The sequence below is a fragment of the Heloderma suspectum genome, chromosome 5 (genome assembly GCF_057233095.1).
Source record: "Heloderma suspectum isolate Gila_16-S chromosome 5, 16-S_ref, whole genome shotgun sequence".
Lineage (NCBI taxonomy): Eukaryota > Metazoa > Chordata > Lepidosauria > Squamata > Helodermatidae > Heloderma > Heloderma suspectum.
This window is the reverse complement of record NC_139462.1, coordinates 103,524,114-103,539,664: the sequence shown is the minus strand read 5'-3', so window position 1 is coordinate 103,539,664 and position 15,551 is coordinate 103,524,114. Positions and strand designations below refer to the sequence as shown.

At 41.1% G+C, this 15,551-nt stretch overlaps 1 protein-coding gene across 2 annotated transcripts in view; it reads left to right on the top strand.

Moving 5' to 3' along the window:
* NWD2 (NACHT and WD repeat domain containing 2) overlaps window positions 1–15,016 on the top strand; it is a 113,043-nt gene extending 98,027 nt beyond the window's left edge. For both annotated transcript variants that reach the window (XM_084856961.1, XM_084856960.1), the window contains exons 5-7: window positions 1,838–1,982; window positions 2,359–2,948; window positions 7,793–15,016. In XM_084856961.1, coding sequence (XP_084713087.1) covers window positions 1,838–1,982; window positions 2,359–2,948; window positions 7,793–11,728 — 4,671 coding nt within the window. In that variant the 3' untranslated portion in view covers window positions 11,729–15,016. The remainder of the gene's footprint in view (window positions 1–1,837; window positions 1,983–2,358; window positions 2,949–7,792) is intronic.
* Window positions 15,017–15,551: the final 535 nt, after the last annotated feature.

The window sequence follows — 15,551 nt, the reverse complement described above, 5'->3', positions numbered from 1 at the left end:
CAGTACTAAGGTCCAAAAACAGTCTAAAGATCCAAACACACAGAATCCGACAGAGAGCGAGGTAAGTCTGAAAGCTGGAGTACAGACTTTGTTCCAACAATTCTCTGCCTTGGAACTAAAGGCTTTTAAGCCTAAGCAGTCAGAGCCCTGCCCAGGCACAAATTCTGGCCATCAAAATCACCTGAGATCAGGTCTTACTCATGAGATTGATGAGTAGCCCTGTACTCGTGAGAGGTCTTACTCCTGAGGTGGGCACTTCTTCACCTGGCGGCCAAACCAGCCTGCACCTTAGGTGCCTGCACTCCCTCAGACTAGGCGGTAGCTTGGCTTCTGCCTCTGATCTGCGTCTCAAAGGGGCAGTTCAGATACTGTCTTACCTGAGGGTCCATGAATTCCCCTGTTCTGCCTCACAGCCCCTGAAAGCACGCTGCTTCTCAGATGTGCGGCTCAGAGAGCTCTAGGTCATCCTCCGAAGAGGATTTCTCCAGAGGAGGCAGGGCAGGGAAAGAAAGGGAAGGAATGTTGTGTTGGTATTGGATCCCATCCTTTATTTGGACATGTTATTGTTTTCATTTGTGTTTACTAATTTTACAGAAATTGCAAATTCAAATACAATTAAAATTAGAATACAAAATTGTATTTTATTTTGTAACCCCCTTGAAACTGCTGAAAGGTGGGCTAAAAATTTTGAATAAATAGCATTAGAGGCACAATCCTGCCAAATGCAAACATTTGTAAGTGTCATTGATTTCAGTGGGAGAGATTTAAGTACAAACTTACATTTCTTCCGTTGAAATCATGTTATTCTTATAATGTTATGACAGTATATGGTAGTATTTTCTATATGAAGTATGTATGTAATTAGGCCTGGCACACCTACTCTCCCTAATCATAGGACTGGTTCACACATGCATGGACAGCATTTGATTTCTCTACACTTGAGGTCGGTCTGCACATGAAGCAGAATAAGGTGGTATAGAATACATGGTACCAACTCAGACTAAATGTGGGAGTTACATTTTTATTGCTTCCATGTGTTAAAAGTCTCTTCAGATAGAACAACCCAACACCAAGCAAAGGCCTGGGCTAGAGCCTTTCTCCCTGCTGTGCCGTGGTTTTATTTTCAGGCACTTTTCAGTGTGGGGAAATGTTCAAGGTATATAGTCCAAAGTGGTACAGTCTGTTCCAGCCTTCCCCAACCTGGTGCTCTCCAGATGTTTTGGACTACGACTCCCAGGATTCCTGACTATTGGCCATGCTGGATAGGGCTGATGGGATTGAAGTTCAAAACACCTGGAGGGCACCAGGTTGGGGAAGTCAGGCCTGTTCTCTTCTGAAGTGGAATGCTTAGTAGAATGATGAAGTAGTAGCAGGCATACCCTCAGCCCTGAAGACTAACAGCTGAACACGTGAACTGACTCAGTTGAAGAGCACTGCATTTCAGGTGATGCGGCGCAAGATGAAAGTGGTGTTATATGCGATGGCGCATTTCAACATGCAAGTTGTAACATAATGTTGCAGTCATCATGTTAGGGACATGCATGTGTAAACAAACAGGTTTCACTTATTCTGAACATGAATTATATTCCCTATTACTTAATCTTCATGATCGATGCCCCCATCTATTCCAGACAATCCCTGAAATAAGGAGAAATGTACTGTATGGATATGGGTGATGGCTGGGGCATTCATCTTTGCTGTATTATTTTAGCTGTTATCTTAATACATTGCTGGTTGTTAGCTTAAATATGACCCTGACTATTTGGAAAGGTGTAAATGCTGGCATTAACAGCACTAATTAACAAATTATTTTTGTTTTATTTATCTTGTTTTAAAGATGGAGGCTTCTTCAAACCCTGTCAGCGAGAGCAAATGGCAGGAGATAGCAGAAGAAATTAAGATGATGTTTAAGACAGCTGTGAAGATGCTGTATGAAAAGGGAAAAATGAAACACAGTCAAGCAAAGAGATATCTTTCCTCTGGTAAACATTAAGTGCAGGCACACAACGTACAGACAGATGCATATTTATAATCAACCTTAGCCTATTTACATGATCACTGAAGTGTGTGCAAAAAAGGGGAGCATTTTGCTATATTTTGTTATAATATAGAAGTATTAACATATAACAGTTCCTAGCTTCTTTATCTCGGTCATGCTCCTGTGTGACTAGGAGATAGGGAAGGCAATGCAGAGAGTACAAAATGCATTGACTTCTCCCGTTGGGAGCCCTGACACCAGCAATAGGATATTGGGAAAGGGTTGGAAGAGATTCATGTGGCCTATTGCGGATTTAGATTCAACAGAGCACTTCTTGTGGGAGCTTTAGATTTCCTCTTCCTCTTTTATTTCCCTCCCAGCTATCGAAGATGAATTTGATTTTGCCTTAGGAAAACAAACTCCAGCTTTCCTAAAGAAATGTGTTTGCTACATTCGGAAGATTGCAAACATAGAACGTTTTGTTAAAGTTCCAGAGATGGAAAAATACATGGATGTACTTCATGCTGGTGGAAAGTTTCTGCGGGATCCAGAAGCACTTGAGAAACTCATCAAACTCAGGGATGAATTTGTTCCTACCATTGTTGCTTCATCTAATCTGAGAGTCTACACTTCTGTTACCCATTGTGACATCAAATATGGTTATACCCAAGAAGTGGAAAACCACTACATTGAAGGGCTTGGCAAACAGCTCTATGAAGACATGGTTGATATAATCCAAGCAACTGTGCAACAGAATTTTGAAATAGAGACAGACTGGCTCTATGATGAGGTCCTTCAACATTCCTCACTATGTAGAACCTACTCTTCATTCTATGAGTACAGATGTGATGCTAGGAATATTATGCACAAATACATTCTACCTAGGAAAATGGGCCACATTAACCCTCTGATCGTATATGGAGGACCATGCACTGGAAAAACATTTTTATTAGCAGAAGTGGCAAAGAAGGTAAAACTCACTCTCTCTCTCTCTCTCACACACACACACACACCTACCTATATGTATTTGTTATTCTATTGTAAACTTAACTGCAAAAACATGAACCAGTTTTCTATTTTATTTTAAGCACATAATGCAAACCGTATTTTATGTCAACCTGTAATTATAGATCTTCCTAGAGACTTCCCGCTATTTTGCCCTATTCTTAGAACAGATTGGTACAAATATTGTGACTTTATAAATACATCAGCACACCCTCTTTCCTTATTTCTCCGTGTCCTATAGCTCTAAGGGTGTGCTGATTATTTCAATGATCACATCTATATTTTGTTGAAAATAAAAGTATATTTTGCAAGGACATCTTTGCTTGCTTTACATTTTCTTGGAAAATGGGTACAGTTCATCCCACTTATACCACCCACCAGTGATTTTCAAACGTTGCACATGTAAAGTAACCCTTTCCACAACAATATATGCTGTGGAGCTCATGTGTTACAGAAGAATCTGGGGCATTTTCTAGCATACACAGTTCACACAGAGGAGTGTCCTGGCTTCTTTGGCCCTATCATAGCCATTTCTGAACTGAAAGTGCATCCTGGAACACAACCAGTAGCCCCCCGTGGCTGTCTTTCAGGCAAGCTTGTCAGTCTTTTTTTTTTTTTTTCATTGAAGCATCCCTGATTACACAAGTGTTACCAAGCACTACTGTACAACCTTCTCTGCAGTCTTCAGATTCGTTCCCCCTACTCTTTCAGGTTCATTTCAGAACCGAGAAGCCCAACTTGTTGAGAGAGCTGGGGAGAAGCAGGCACACCCAGATGCCTCTTCTGCTCCTGTGGTGCCCTCCCTGTACAGGGAAGCCAGGGAGAAAGTGCTAGAGGAGCTGTGGAGGGCAAAGCTTGATTCAGGGAGAGCGTCTTGGTGGAATTCCACATATCTGATGCTCAGGAGGCTCACAACAAGGCCAGCCACAGGGAGTTTGGTGTCAGACAGCTGCTGAACAGACAGCAGTGGGACAGCATCTCCCAGTTAAATCATGGTTGTCAACTACAATTTGCAAAGAGGAGAGAATTCACTGTGAACCAGCTTCTGATATGTTCCTTCAATGTCCCTCCCAAAAAGACTATGATTTGAGAGCCCTGGTAAAGTCATTCTCTGATTGGAGCTGTCCATTACAAAACTATACCCTCCTTCCCCTTTGTCCCGCTGCCTGCTATTTTCCATTTATGAAGTTGTAGAACTTGGGGAGGTTCAAAATTTATAAAATTTGGACAAAGAAACATCTTGCGAGGCAGGTCTGAAGCCTTGGGACTGGCTCTCTTTGCCTCGGACTGCTTTGGACCCGAGTCGCCTCATATTCAAGGACAGTCCAAATATCTCTGGAGTGGGGATATTCACTTTGGATTTGTGCCTTATCCAATCCATGCTGTGATCCATCAGTTCCTTGGAGTAAGATGCATGTATATAGTTCCCCCTCTGTTGAAGTGAGTACCTGCTCAAGCAGGAACTCTTTGTATGTATAAAATCCCAAAAGAGACTCCAGATCAGGACAAAAGCTACAAGTCTAGCTAGGCAGGTATACACTTAGAAAGGGGGCATTTTTATGAAACATGAAGAAAAATTAGCCCTATCTTCTTGCAAGAACTCTGCCTTCAAAGGAAAGAGTGGGGCTCTGAATTGCTGCAACAGTGTTTTGCCATAATTAGTAAAGGTAGAGGGCTTGTTCCCCTGCAACATTTGCCTTTGTCGGCATGCTTTGGAAATTCATGTTGCCTACAAATACCCAGTTATCAATGGGAATCATTATCCACGTGGATTATTTTCAGGGAAAATATACAATTGAACATGTGATGGAATTGTTGTTGTTTTAATAGTGATACTATTAATATCAGTATTTAGTGCTGATTTTATTACTAAATATTGTTTGATTTCTTTGTGTCAGACACCATAAGAATTTTGGAACAAGGCAATCTATAAATACTGTTAATAAATAAATACCATTCTCATGATTGATTGTGAGGTGGAAGTATTGCCACAAAGTGATTTTCCTCTTCAGTTTTCCTGATATAAAACAGTCTTGAAAAATTGCTTCTACATAGTAATGCTACATCACCAAATCATGGAAATCATTTGAGTCTGGTGCGTTTTCAAGGTGTGGTGCCTTCCGATTTAACAGAATCCACATCGGAATGCTTTTACAAAGTGACATGATAATGTGAAATTCGATGGGGGCAGGGTCATCTTATGGTAAGGCTTTCATCTCTGAAATGGTCATGTGTCTTAACCCTATTTCCTCCACCACTCATTTATGAATCTTTCCTGAAAAAAATCAGCATGGGTGAACCGCTGCAACATAAGCGTATTTCATTGGGATTCATGGAAAAGCATGTCATCCAATGAGCCCTTAAGGCTGCCTTCCCCAACCTGGTGCGATCTTGGCTGGGAATGATGGGAGTTGCAGTCCAACAGATCTGGAGGATACCATATTGGGGAAGACTGCCCTAAGATCTTGCTTGGACCATCCGCTATTTACAGTCAGGGCCAGAAATATTGGAACAAGGATAACTGTTTTGGCAGTTGGCCTCTGTACACCACCACATTGAAATTGAAAGGAAACACACCCAGATGGGAGCAAAGTCAGGACTTTCAGCTGTAATTCAAGGGGTTTGACAAAAGTGGGGCACTAACCATTCAGGAAGTACAGCCAGTGGCATACACACACACCCATCGTTGGGGGCTCATAAGTAATGGAGCAAATGGCTGACAAGCAGCTGCGTGGCCAGGTGTGACCTGTTTTACCCCATGACCAATCAAGCAGATAAAAGGCCTGGAGATGGTTTTGAGTGTTACATTTGCATTTGGTAGCTGTTCACTGGAACTCCCAACATGAGGTCCAAAGAGGTGTCCATGCGAGTGAAGGAGGCTGAGGAAACAAAATAAACTCATCAGAGAGATAGCAAAAACAGTGGGAGTGGCCAACACAACAGTTTGGAATTAACTAGCAAGCTCAGCAACAGGCCTGGAAGACCATGGAAGACAAGTAAAGTGGATGACCGCAGAATTCTGCTCATGGTGAAGAGGAACCCTTTCACAACATCTAGCCAGGTCAAGAATGCTCTTGTGGAGGTAGGCATGTTATTGTCAACATCTACAGTCAAGAGACGGCTTTATGAATGTAAATACAGAGGCTTCACAACAAGGTGCAAACCACTGGTAAGGCTCAAGAACAGACAGGCCAGATTAGCCTTTGCCAGCAAACACCTAAAAAAGCCTGCCCAGTTCTGGAATAAGATTCTTTGGACTGATGAGACCAAGATTAACTTGTACCAGAATGATGGGAAGAGAAAAGTATGGAGAAGGAAAGGAACAGCTCATGATCCAAAACATACCGCATCATCTGTCAAACATGGTGGAGGCAGTGTTATGGCATGGGCATGTTTGGCTGCCAATGGAACCGGGTCACTGGTGTTTATTGATGACCTGACTGCTGATAAAAGCAGCGGGATGAATTCTGAAGCGTATAGGGCTATACTTTCTGCTCAGATTCAGCCGAATGCTACCAAACTGATAGGACGCCGCTTCATATTGCAGATGTATAATGACCCAAAACATACAGCAAAAGCTACCCAAGAGTTTCTCCAGGCAAAGAAGTGGGATGTTCTTCAATGGCCAAGTCAGTCACCTGATCTCCACCCAATAGAGCATGCTTTTCACTTACTGAAGACAAGACTGAAGGCAGAAAGACCCACAAACAAGCAGTAGCTGAAGGCAGCTGCAGTAATGGCCTGGCAAAGCATCTCGAGGGAGGAAACTCAGCATTTGGTCATGTCCATGGGTTTCAGACTTCAGGCAGTCATTGACTGCAAAGCATTTTCATCCAGGTATTAAAGACAATCCTTAAGTTTGAAATGATGTTGGTTTGTTCCATTACTTATGAGCCACCAACGATGGGTGTGTGTGTGTGTATGCCACTGGCTGTACTTCCTGAATGGTTAGTGCCCCACTTTTGTCAAATCCCTTGAACTACAGCTGAAAGTCCTGACTTTGCTCCCATCTGTGTGTGTTTCCTTTCAACTTCAATGTGGCGGTGTACGGAGGCCAACTGCCAAAACAGTTACCCTTGTTCCAATATTTCTGGCCCTGACTATATTGGTCAAACATGGATTTATACCAGTGTCTTCTATAGAAAGCATACTATGTCAGGATTCATACTTGTATCCAGAATGCCAAGAATAATTTAGTACATCTCTGCCTTTCCACTTATTAAACAGATCAACACGGAGAAGTAGAAGAATCAAAGGGTACTCCACATGACATGTTTAATTAGAAATAGCAATCTACAGCCTTAGAGAATATTCCTTGCATTAAAATAATGATCTCAAAACTTCATTTGGCTATCATATGGATAACTAAGAAAGCATATAGCCCTAGGCACTGGCCATTTTGCTGGGATGGGCAGAAGAATAATCATGTCTGCAGTTGTGTAGCAGCTGATTTTGTTCTGTTTGCTGGGCCAGCCAAGTAGCTGCTTGTGGCTCCCAAAATTGCTGGTAGGGAAAGAGGGAACATGCACACAAGGGTGAAGAACTGGGGAAGGAACGCAGCAGACATAGCCAGTTTGGTCATCAGCTGTGTTGCATCATCTTCCATGAAGTGGGAAATCCCAAGATAGAGACTTAGTCCTGTATTATTTAATATGTATATATAATTTCCACTTAAACATGTTTTTAAATAAAGTAAAAACCAAGATAGAGCTACTTAACATTTGTTTGATTTTTACTGTGCTTGTTTGCTTGATTTGCATTGGTTCTGCTAGTTCAGAGATTAATCTATTTGTACTTCTACATTTGTAGGCTTATGCGTGGCTGAAAGAAGAAATGGGATCTGAATCTGACCCTGTAGTAGTTATAAGGTTTTTGGGATCCACAGAGATGAGTACAGACCTTAGGAATCTGCTTCAAAGTATTTGTGAACAGTTAGCAATTAACTATCGATGCCTCGTACAGAGCTACCCAAAAAAAATCCACGACCTCCGGGACTTGTTGATAAACCTTTTGAATGAGTCTTCATTTCATAGACCTCTGGTTATGATATTTGATGCCCTAGAGCAGCTTTCAGACAACGATGATGCTAGGAAGTTATGGTGGCTCCCTATTCATCTGCCCCGTTCGGTGCGAATTATCTTGTCAACACTGCCGAACAAACATGGAATACTGCAAAAATTGAGGTGCCTTATACATGATGAGAATAATTATATCGAGTTGACTTCTAGGGACAGAAAGATGTGTAGTCAAGTTCTCAAGCAACAGCTGCTCCAAATCAAGAGGAAAGTAACATCAGGCCAACAAATCTATGTCAATGAAGCTTTTTCCAAATGCACACTGCCTATGTTTGTAAACTTAACCTTCAGAGAGGTCCAAAACTGGAGATCTCACAAAGATGTTGATGAGTCTTCTCTCTGTGTTACTGTTCATGATAGCATAGAGCAAATGTTCTGGTCTCTAGAAAACAGCTGTGGGCCAAGGCTTTTGTCACGAGCCCTTGGCTATATCACCATGTCCAAATCTGGTCTGAGTGAAATAGAATTGGAAGATATTTTAGCTCTTGACAACACAGTTATGTTTGAACTAAATGAGAGCGTTAGGCAACATAACCCACTGAGGATACCTTATGTCTACATTGCAAGGCTGAAAGAAGGACTAACTGGCTACCTAATAGAAAGGCAAGTTAAAAATGTTACCCTACTAGTGTGGGCAAACAGGCACCTGCAACTCATTGCACAAAAGATGTATCTTCACAATGAAGAAGATGTTCATGAAATGCATACTGTGATGGCTGAGTATTTTCTGGGTGTTTGGTCAGGAGGTAGAAGGAAATCCCTTTACAGTGAAGATCAATATCTCAATGGTTGTCTTGACAGCGAGAGTAGGAGCATGAACGATGAGGAGAAGCACATCATGGACCAGACAAATTTTGATAGGCAGTCACCTGACCAGCCTTGGGTATTCCAGTGTAACCCTTTAGAGCCTGACATCTTTTTTGTCAACCACAGGAAAATGACAGAGCTTTTGCACCACTTGACACGATGTGGGAAAACAGATGACATGTTGTATGGTGTCATTATGAACTTCAGCTGGCTTTACACTATGATCAAAATTGGGCAGTTTGACAAAGTCCTCTCTGACGTGGAGTTGGCCTATAACTACTCACAAGAAAAAGAGCTGAAGTTTCTTGCAACCACACTTCGTAGCATAAAATACAAAGTGATAAAATATCCAGGCACCCTCTCTGCTGAGTTGCAGCAGAGGCTCCTTCCAGTTGTTAGTTCCTTGCCTAAATTGAGACAGCTTCTTCTGGAATGTGACAAAGATGGACCTAAATACTGCTCCATCGTTCCATTGCATTCTTCTATGGATGTGACTTATAGCCCTGAGAGACTGCCTTTATCCTCCAGTTGCACTCAAGTCACAGAAATCCTGCCTACCTTTAATCCAAGTACAGTCATTGTAGCTCTAGAAAATGGCTCCATCAGTACCTGGGATGTAGAGACTCGCCAGCTACTAAGACAAATTACAACAGCTCAGTCAGTAATCTTGGGCATGAAGCTTACAAGTGATGAAAAATATCTTGTAGTGGCCACAACAAAAAACACACTCTTGATTTATGACAACTTAAATTCCTGCCTTCTGTCTGAAGTAGAGATTAAAGGATCAAAGCATGGTGGAATTGGTGTAGGCTCCAGTTTTATAAATGGATTTACGCTATCAGTAAACCATGTACTTTCTTGGCTAGAAGCTAGCAAAGACATTACTGTGATCGATCTACTTTATGGATGGCCGCTTTATCAATTCCACTGCTGGTATGAAGTGACTTGTGTCCAGTGTTCCCCAGATGGAATGTATGCTTTCTGTGGACAGTACCTGAATACTGCATCTATATTCCATTTAGGTAGTGGAGACAAGCTTGCCACTGTGACCTCTGAATTTTCTGGTGGTTTTGTCAAGTTTCTTCTTGTCCTAGATACAGCTCAAGAAATGGTGATGGTGGACAGTGAAGGTGGTCTTTCCATTTGGAACACTGAGGAAATTGCCAATCCCCAACTAACAGATGATTTTGATTGCAAGAGAGGTGATAGTGAATTTGTCAGTATTGAACTTGCTGAAGACCAAAGTGCAATTTTAATATGTAAGTCACTCAACATAGAGCTTCTTGACACTGGCATATGGAAAGTAGCTGAAAAGTTTAGAGCTAAACACAATGAGCGCTTTGTATCGGCTGTCTTGTCCAAAAATGGTGACTGTATTGTTGCTTCTATTGAAAATACCTCTGCCATTTTTGTTTGGAGGAGAGACACGGGACAGTGTATGGCAAGCTTACAAGAAATCTCAGGAAACATCGTCAAATTGATTAAATCAAATCATCATAATATGCTGCTGTCCTTATCTACCAGTGGTGTCCTTTCTATTTGGGATATAGATATAATAACTGCTATGTCCAACATTGACAAAACAGGCAAGCCAATCCAAAGACTGATATTGCCTGCCAAAGGTGAAGTGATTTACACGCTCGATGGGTCTGAAGCTATACATAAGTGGAACTTTGGTACTGGATTCATTGAAGCTGTATTTAAGCATGAAAGCCTTGTTGAAAACTGTGTGCTGACTTCCAATGGAAAACTGATGATCACGTCTGATGACAAATGCAGTCAGTATGTATGGCAAACAGGATCTGGAGAAAATCTCTTCCGGATTAATGGTCAAAGGATATGCCAGCTGTTGATAACACACAATGATCAGTTTGTTGTTTCTCTCTGTGAACAAAATGCATCAAGAGTTTGGAGATTGGCAACAGGCCACAGAGTTTGCAATATTCTTGTTGCCTTACAGAATGCATTTATAACTACGGCTAACACATTTGTAGTTGGAATGACAAAAAATAAAGTGTTGGCAGTTAGTCTCTGGACAGGGAGTATAACCAAGAAGTTCTGTTGTGATGATGGTATTACCATTGTTGATATTAAACTGATCCCAGATTGCCCTGATATTGTAGTCTTTATAACATCTACTGAAACTGTGAACATCTGGAGTCTTACCGAAGAAGTCATTTGCAGACGTGTGCAACTACCTAATACTTTCTTAAAGACTTTAGAGGATTTTGAAATTTCACCCAATGGAAAACTGGGGATTATATCCCGTGGCGATGAGAATATCAATGTACTTGACCTTCACAGTGGCAAACTTCGTGTTGTCCATGCTTCTGGCATTATCTGGCGGCAGAAGTTGTCTCAGGACGGCCGCTATCTTGTATACATTTGTTTTCGCGCTGGTGAAGAGGATGATGATAATGGTGCAATCTCTATCTTAATTGTAATGAGATTGGCAGATGGCAAAAACATTGGTGCTTGTTCCCTTTACAAAACACCAACTTTCCTTGCTCTTTCCCAGAGGCATTTGAATATTATTGTAGGTTTTGACGATGGAAGCATAGGCACTTACACTGTAGTGGATCGAGTGGATGCGGCACTGAAAATTAAAATCGCTACTTCAAACAGCCGACAGATTTTCAACAATGCAACACAAGTAATTAGACCGAAGTGTCACAATTACAGCTTCAAAGTGACAGCGGACTGTATATGGAGAGAGTCAACAGAAGTGTTTGCAAGAGACAGTCCCATCACAGTGACAGACCCCGAGGCAAGTGAAGCAACCCCAACCAAAAAACACAACTACTGCTATGACAAAGTCTGTTCTGCCATAGATTGCAGAGGGCATGGGTTCACTGCTAATTGATTATAAATAAATAAGAAGCTAGTTCAACCTTCCACATAAGAGAGTGCTGTTTATCTCATTTATATTTTGGAATAAACAAATGTGAAAAGAGCAAATTTTATTTAATTATAGGGCTGCAGAGTTTAAGAAAATATTCAGATATGAGTCTTGAGCCAAGGCCTTGACTGAAAATCCCTAGCAATATCATCATATTTATTTTGCCATTACAGAAATTTTGGAAAAAATATTTTAAAACTTTCTAACAATAAATGAAAGCCCAACCATTTCTAAATCCAGGCAGCCATAAGACTAAATCCCCAGCTACCTTGAATTGATATCAATTGCAAAAATAAATTCTATCCTTCTGATGGTGCAAATGACAAGATGTCACATGTCAGCCTGGAAGACTTGATGCATTTCATACACATTTGATGTAGTAGCTACTGTGTTTTTTAAAAAATAATAAAAATAAAATGGAGAGGCATATTCTTGTTAGTGTTTAGCACTTCTAGGTCCCACTGATTTCAGTAGAACAAAAGTTCAAGTTAAATCTCTCCCAGTATAATCAGTGAGAAGTAACATTGCTTCACTTTGCTTGGAGTGTGCTCATTGTTTGGATGGAAATAGGATAAAAGCTGATAATCTAAAAATAGCCACATATGAGGTAGTCAATCAATCATAACTGAAAATAGTGAAAGTTACAAAAGTTGTATGTCTGGACTTCTATTACAATTTTTCTGTTACTAAAGTACAAATGATAAGAACTGCGTATTATTTAGATCAGCTTTCTCCAGCCTGATGCTCTAGGGAAGGTTGGGAGGGAGGATGGCTGGGGGTTGATGGGACCTGTAGTCCAACATCTGGAGGGCACTTGGTTGGGGAAGGCTCATCTAGATCATGTAAGAAAGGAGCATAAATCCTGACATTGTGCTGTTTGTTGTCTGTGTCTTTCATGCTGTATTTTAGTACTATGTACAAGAAATAACATTTGCAAAGAAAAAGGGCATTAGGGATAAACAGTCAAACCCCCATTCCATTATCTCTTTTATGTTAAAAAAAAAAAGAAAAAGGAAAAAAAAGGATTATCATTAGTTCTGTTGTAAGAAAGTCCAAAATATTCCAGTCCTCACAGAAATCTGAACAGGAAGCATTCAGACATGCTGTGTAATTGTTCTTGATACTTGTAGTGTTTGCCTTACTGTCATTCCTGTTCTTTCCTGTGTGAAACACAGATCAGATGACCAAATACTCTGGGACTAACATTGTGCTTGTGTATGTTCTGAAAAATACTGGCTGCCCCAAAGGGTTCTTTACAGTTCCACTTTGTAATGAATTTCTTACTTCTGTATACAGTATTTATGCCTCTTCACTTCCTGCTTTAGGACTGTTCATGGCCTTTTTATAGAATTTTATCAATTTCAAGGCAGAAGTGCTGTCCTTTATGAAATACTGTCCTTTATTTCTAATTTCTTGGCTCACCTAGTTGAACCTAATAATGACCTACACACATTCTGACATGCCAATCCACAGCTCTATTAATGTAAAGTACCTGGGCTTAAAAGTGGCGAATTCCTCCCATTTCTTATGTGAGCTACAAAATACATGCACTGCCTGGCTTGTGTGTGTGTGTGTGCCTTTGTGGCATGTTTTCTTTTAAAATAAATGTCAGTGCGTGTCTGATCCAGGCCTAATCACAGTTCATATGTATTTTAAAGTGGAAATTGGGAAGAATGCAGTATAAATGTCAGGCAGTTTAAAATCAGGGGGAAAGCGCTTGTCATACATGCATGTGCCAAATCACATCAGATTCATCACCACAGACAGTACTTTTACATCAGCTCAAACAACATTTTGCATAAAGACATTTCACACATTCCTCTGAGAGTTGTTGGGGGTGTTCGGATGATCACAGGGAAAAGAAGCCATTATGGCTTCTCCCCCCATCCCTGCGCATGCCCCTGTCATTTACATATTTACCAGGGCTGCAGCATGGGTTGGCATGTCATCCAAACCCAGCGCACAGCGCAGCAGGGGTAACTTTGTACCCACTGTACAACCCCTACTGCAGGTCACGGGTTGTAGGATGGATATGAAGTTACCCCTGCCACACCAGGTTCAGACAACACGCCAGCCCGCACTGCAGCGCAGGTAATTATGTAAACAATGGACAGCACGCGCAGGGGTGTGAGGGAGAAGTCACAATGGCATCTTCCCCCCCCCCCCCCCCGTGATCGTCTGAACCTGGATATTAAGTGCTGAATTCTCAGGTGATGAGGGTCAATGTACATGCGTATGTGAACCCACCCTAAGATTTTGTTGTAGGGGCTTATATGATGGAACATAGCAACTGCTGCAACAGCTCAATATCACAAACTAAACACTGAGTTGACATAACAAGGGCACTGTGTTGGTGTGACAGGCAGGTAAGAGGGGCCTGGTATTTTTGGACCAGAGTACCAGTTATCCTATATGCAGGTAGTTTAACTTAATGGAGCTGTGGAGTGGTTTTCCTTCCTGCTTATCGTAAACCTGGCATGTCCTTGACAAATGTTTCAAAGGATATGAATGAAACAGATTTCCTTTTTCTTTTAAGTTGCTGAAGATTGAACTCTGAGGCTCAAACAGCACATGAAAGCAGCAGAGCTATTTGTTTAATCCAGGGTCTGCCTCATTTATATATAAAGCTGGGGTAAGTGGCTTGATTTTTAGAGCAAAAGATTTTCATGAGTGGAGATGCTAAACCCTCCTTCCCCACAGCCTTTTCCCCAATGTCACTTTCCATCTCAGCTGGGCTCTGATGCCAGCTGGGGAAAAAGCACCTTTGGAAGAGGAGGTAAATTGTGGGTACAGGAAAGGCTCAGTATCCCCAGTCACACACCCCTTTTGCTTTAAAAATTTTGGCAGACATACTTGATGCATGATTGGGGCAGGCCTGGGTTTAACAAGTGGGACTACCACAGGCATTTGTATTTTGAGCCTCAGTGACCAATTTTCCAAGGAAATGAATACCCATGCTAGGAAATGACTACAGTGCGTGAATATTCTATGTAAAAGCCAATCTAGTATATATATCAAGTGACTTGAATGACTTTTCCTAACTTGTTTGCAACCAATAGATCATATTGAATGTTTTTATGTAAACTTTGTATTGTTGGGAAGAACTACCCAATCAGAGATTTATATTTTCATAAATGTTAAATTTAGTTAAATTTTGTTACAGAGTTGTTAAATTAGAAATCTATTGCTGTCTTCAAACAATATACAGTCTTGTGTATGCATTGTTTGTATGAATAAATATAAACACATAATGAAACGAATGTGGGCTTTCTAATTTTATTTTATTAGAAAAATATATTTGCCACTAATGCAAATGTATATGTAAACAAATAGCATATTGTTTTAAGTAAATGTCAACCCCACTTCTGTGTTCTGTCCTGGTGCGCCACAGCTTTGCTGGCCAGTGATAATGAGCAATAATAATAATCTGCATTAAAGCCAGTTCCCAAGGTTTTGTGACATACTGATCTCACACCAAGCACTGCAACAAGGGCAGGAATTTCTCAACGACCCTCACTGATTTCTACAAGATAAAATATAAGCACTGCAATGGACATGATTATTGTGGGAGGGGCAACATCTCATCCCCTTATGCATGTTTAGATAGGAAAAAAGGCCTGCAACTCCCAGCATTCCCAAGCCAGCCATTGTGGCTCGGGAATGCTGAAAGGTGTTGGACTTTTTCTGTCAAAACATGCATAGGACTGCACCCTTAGAAACAAAGAAAACGAGGTTCAAGGCGGAGACTAAGCAGCAACGTAAACTGACTACACAACTTCCTTCCCAC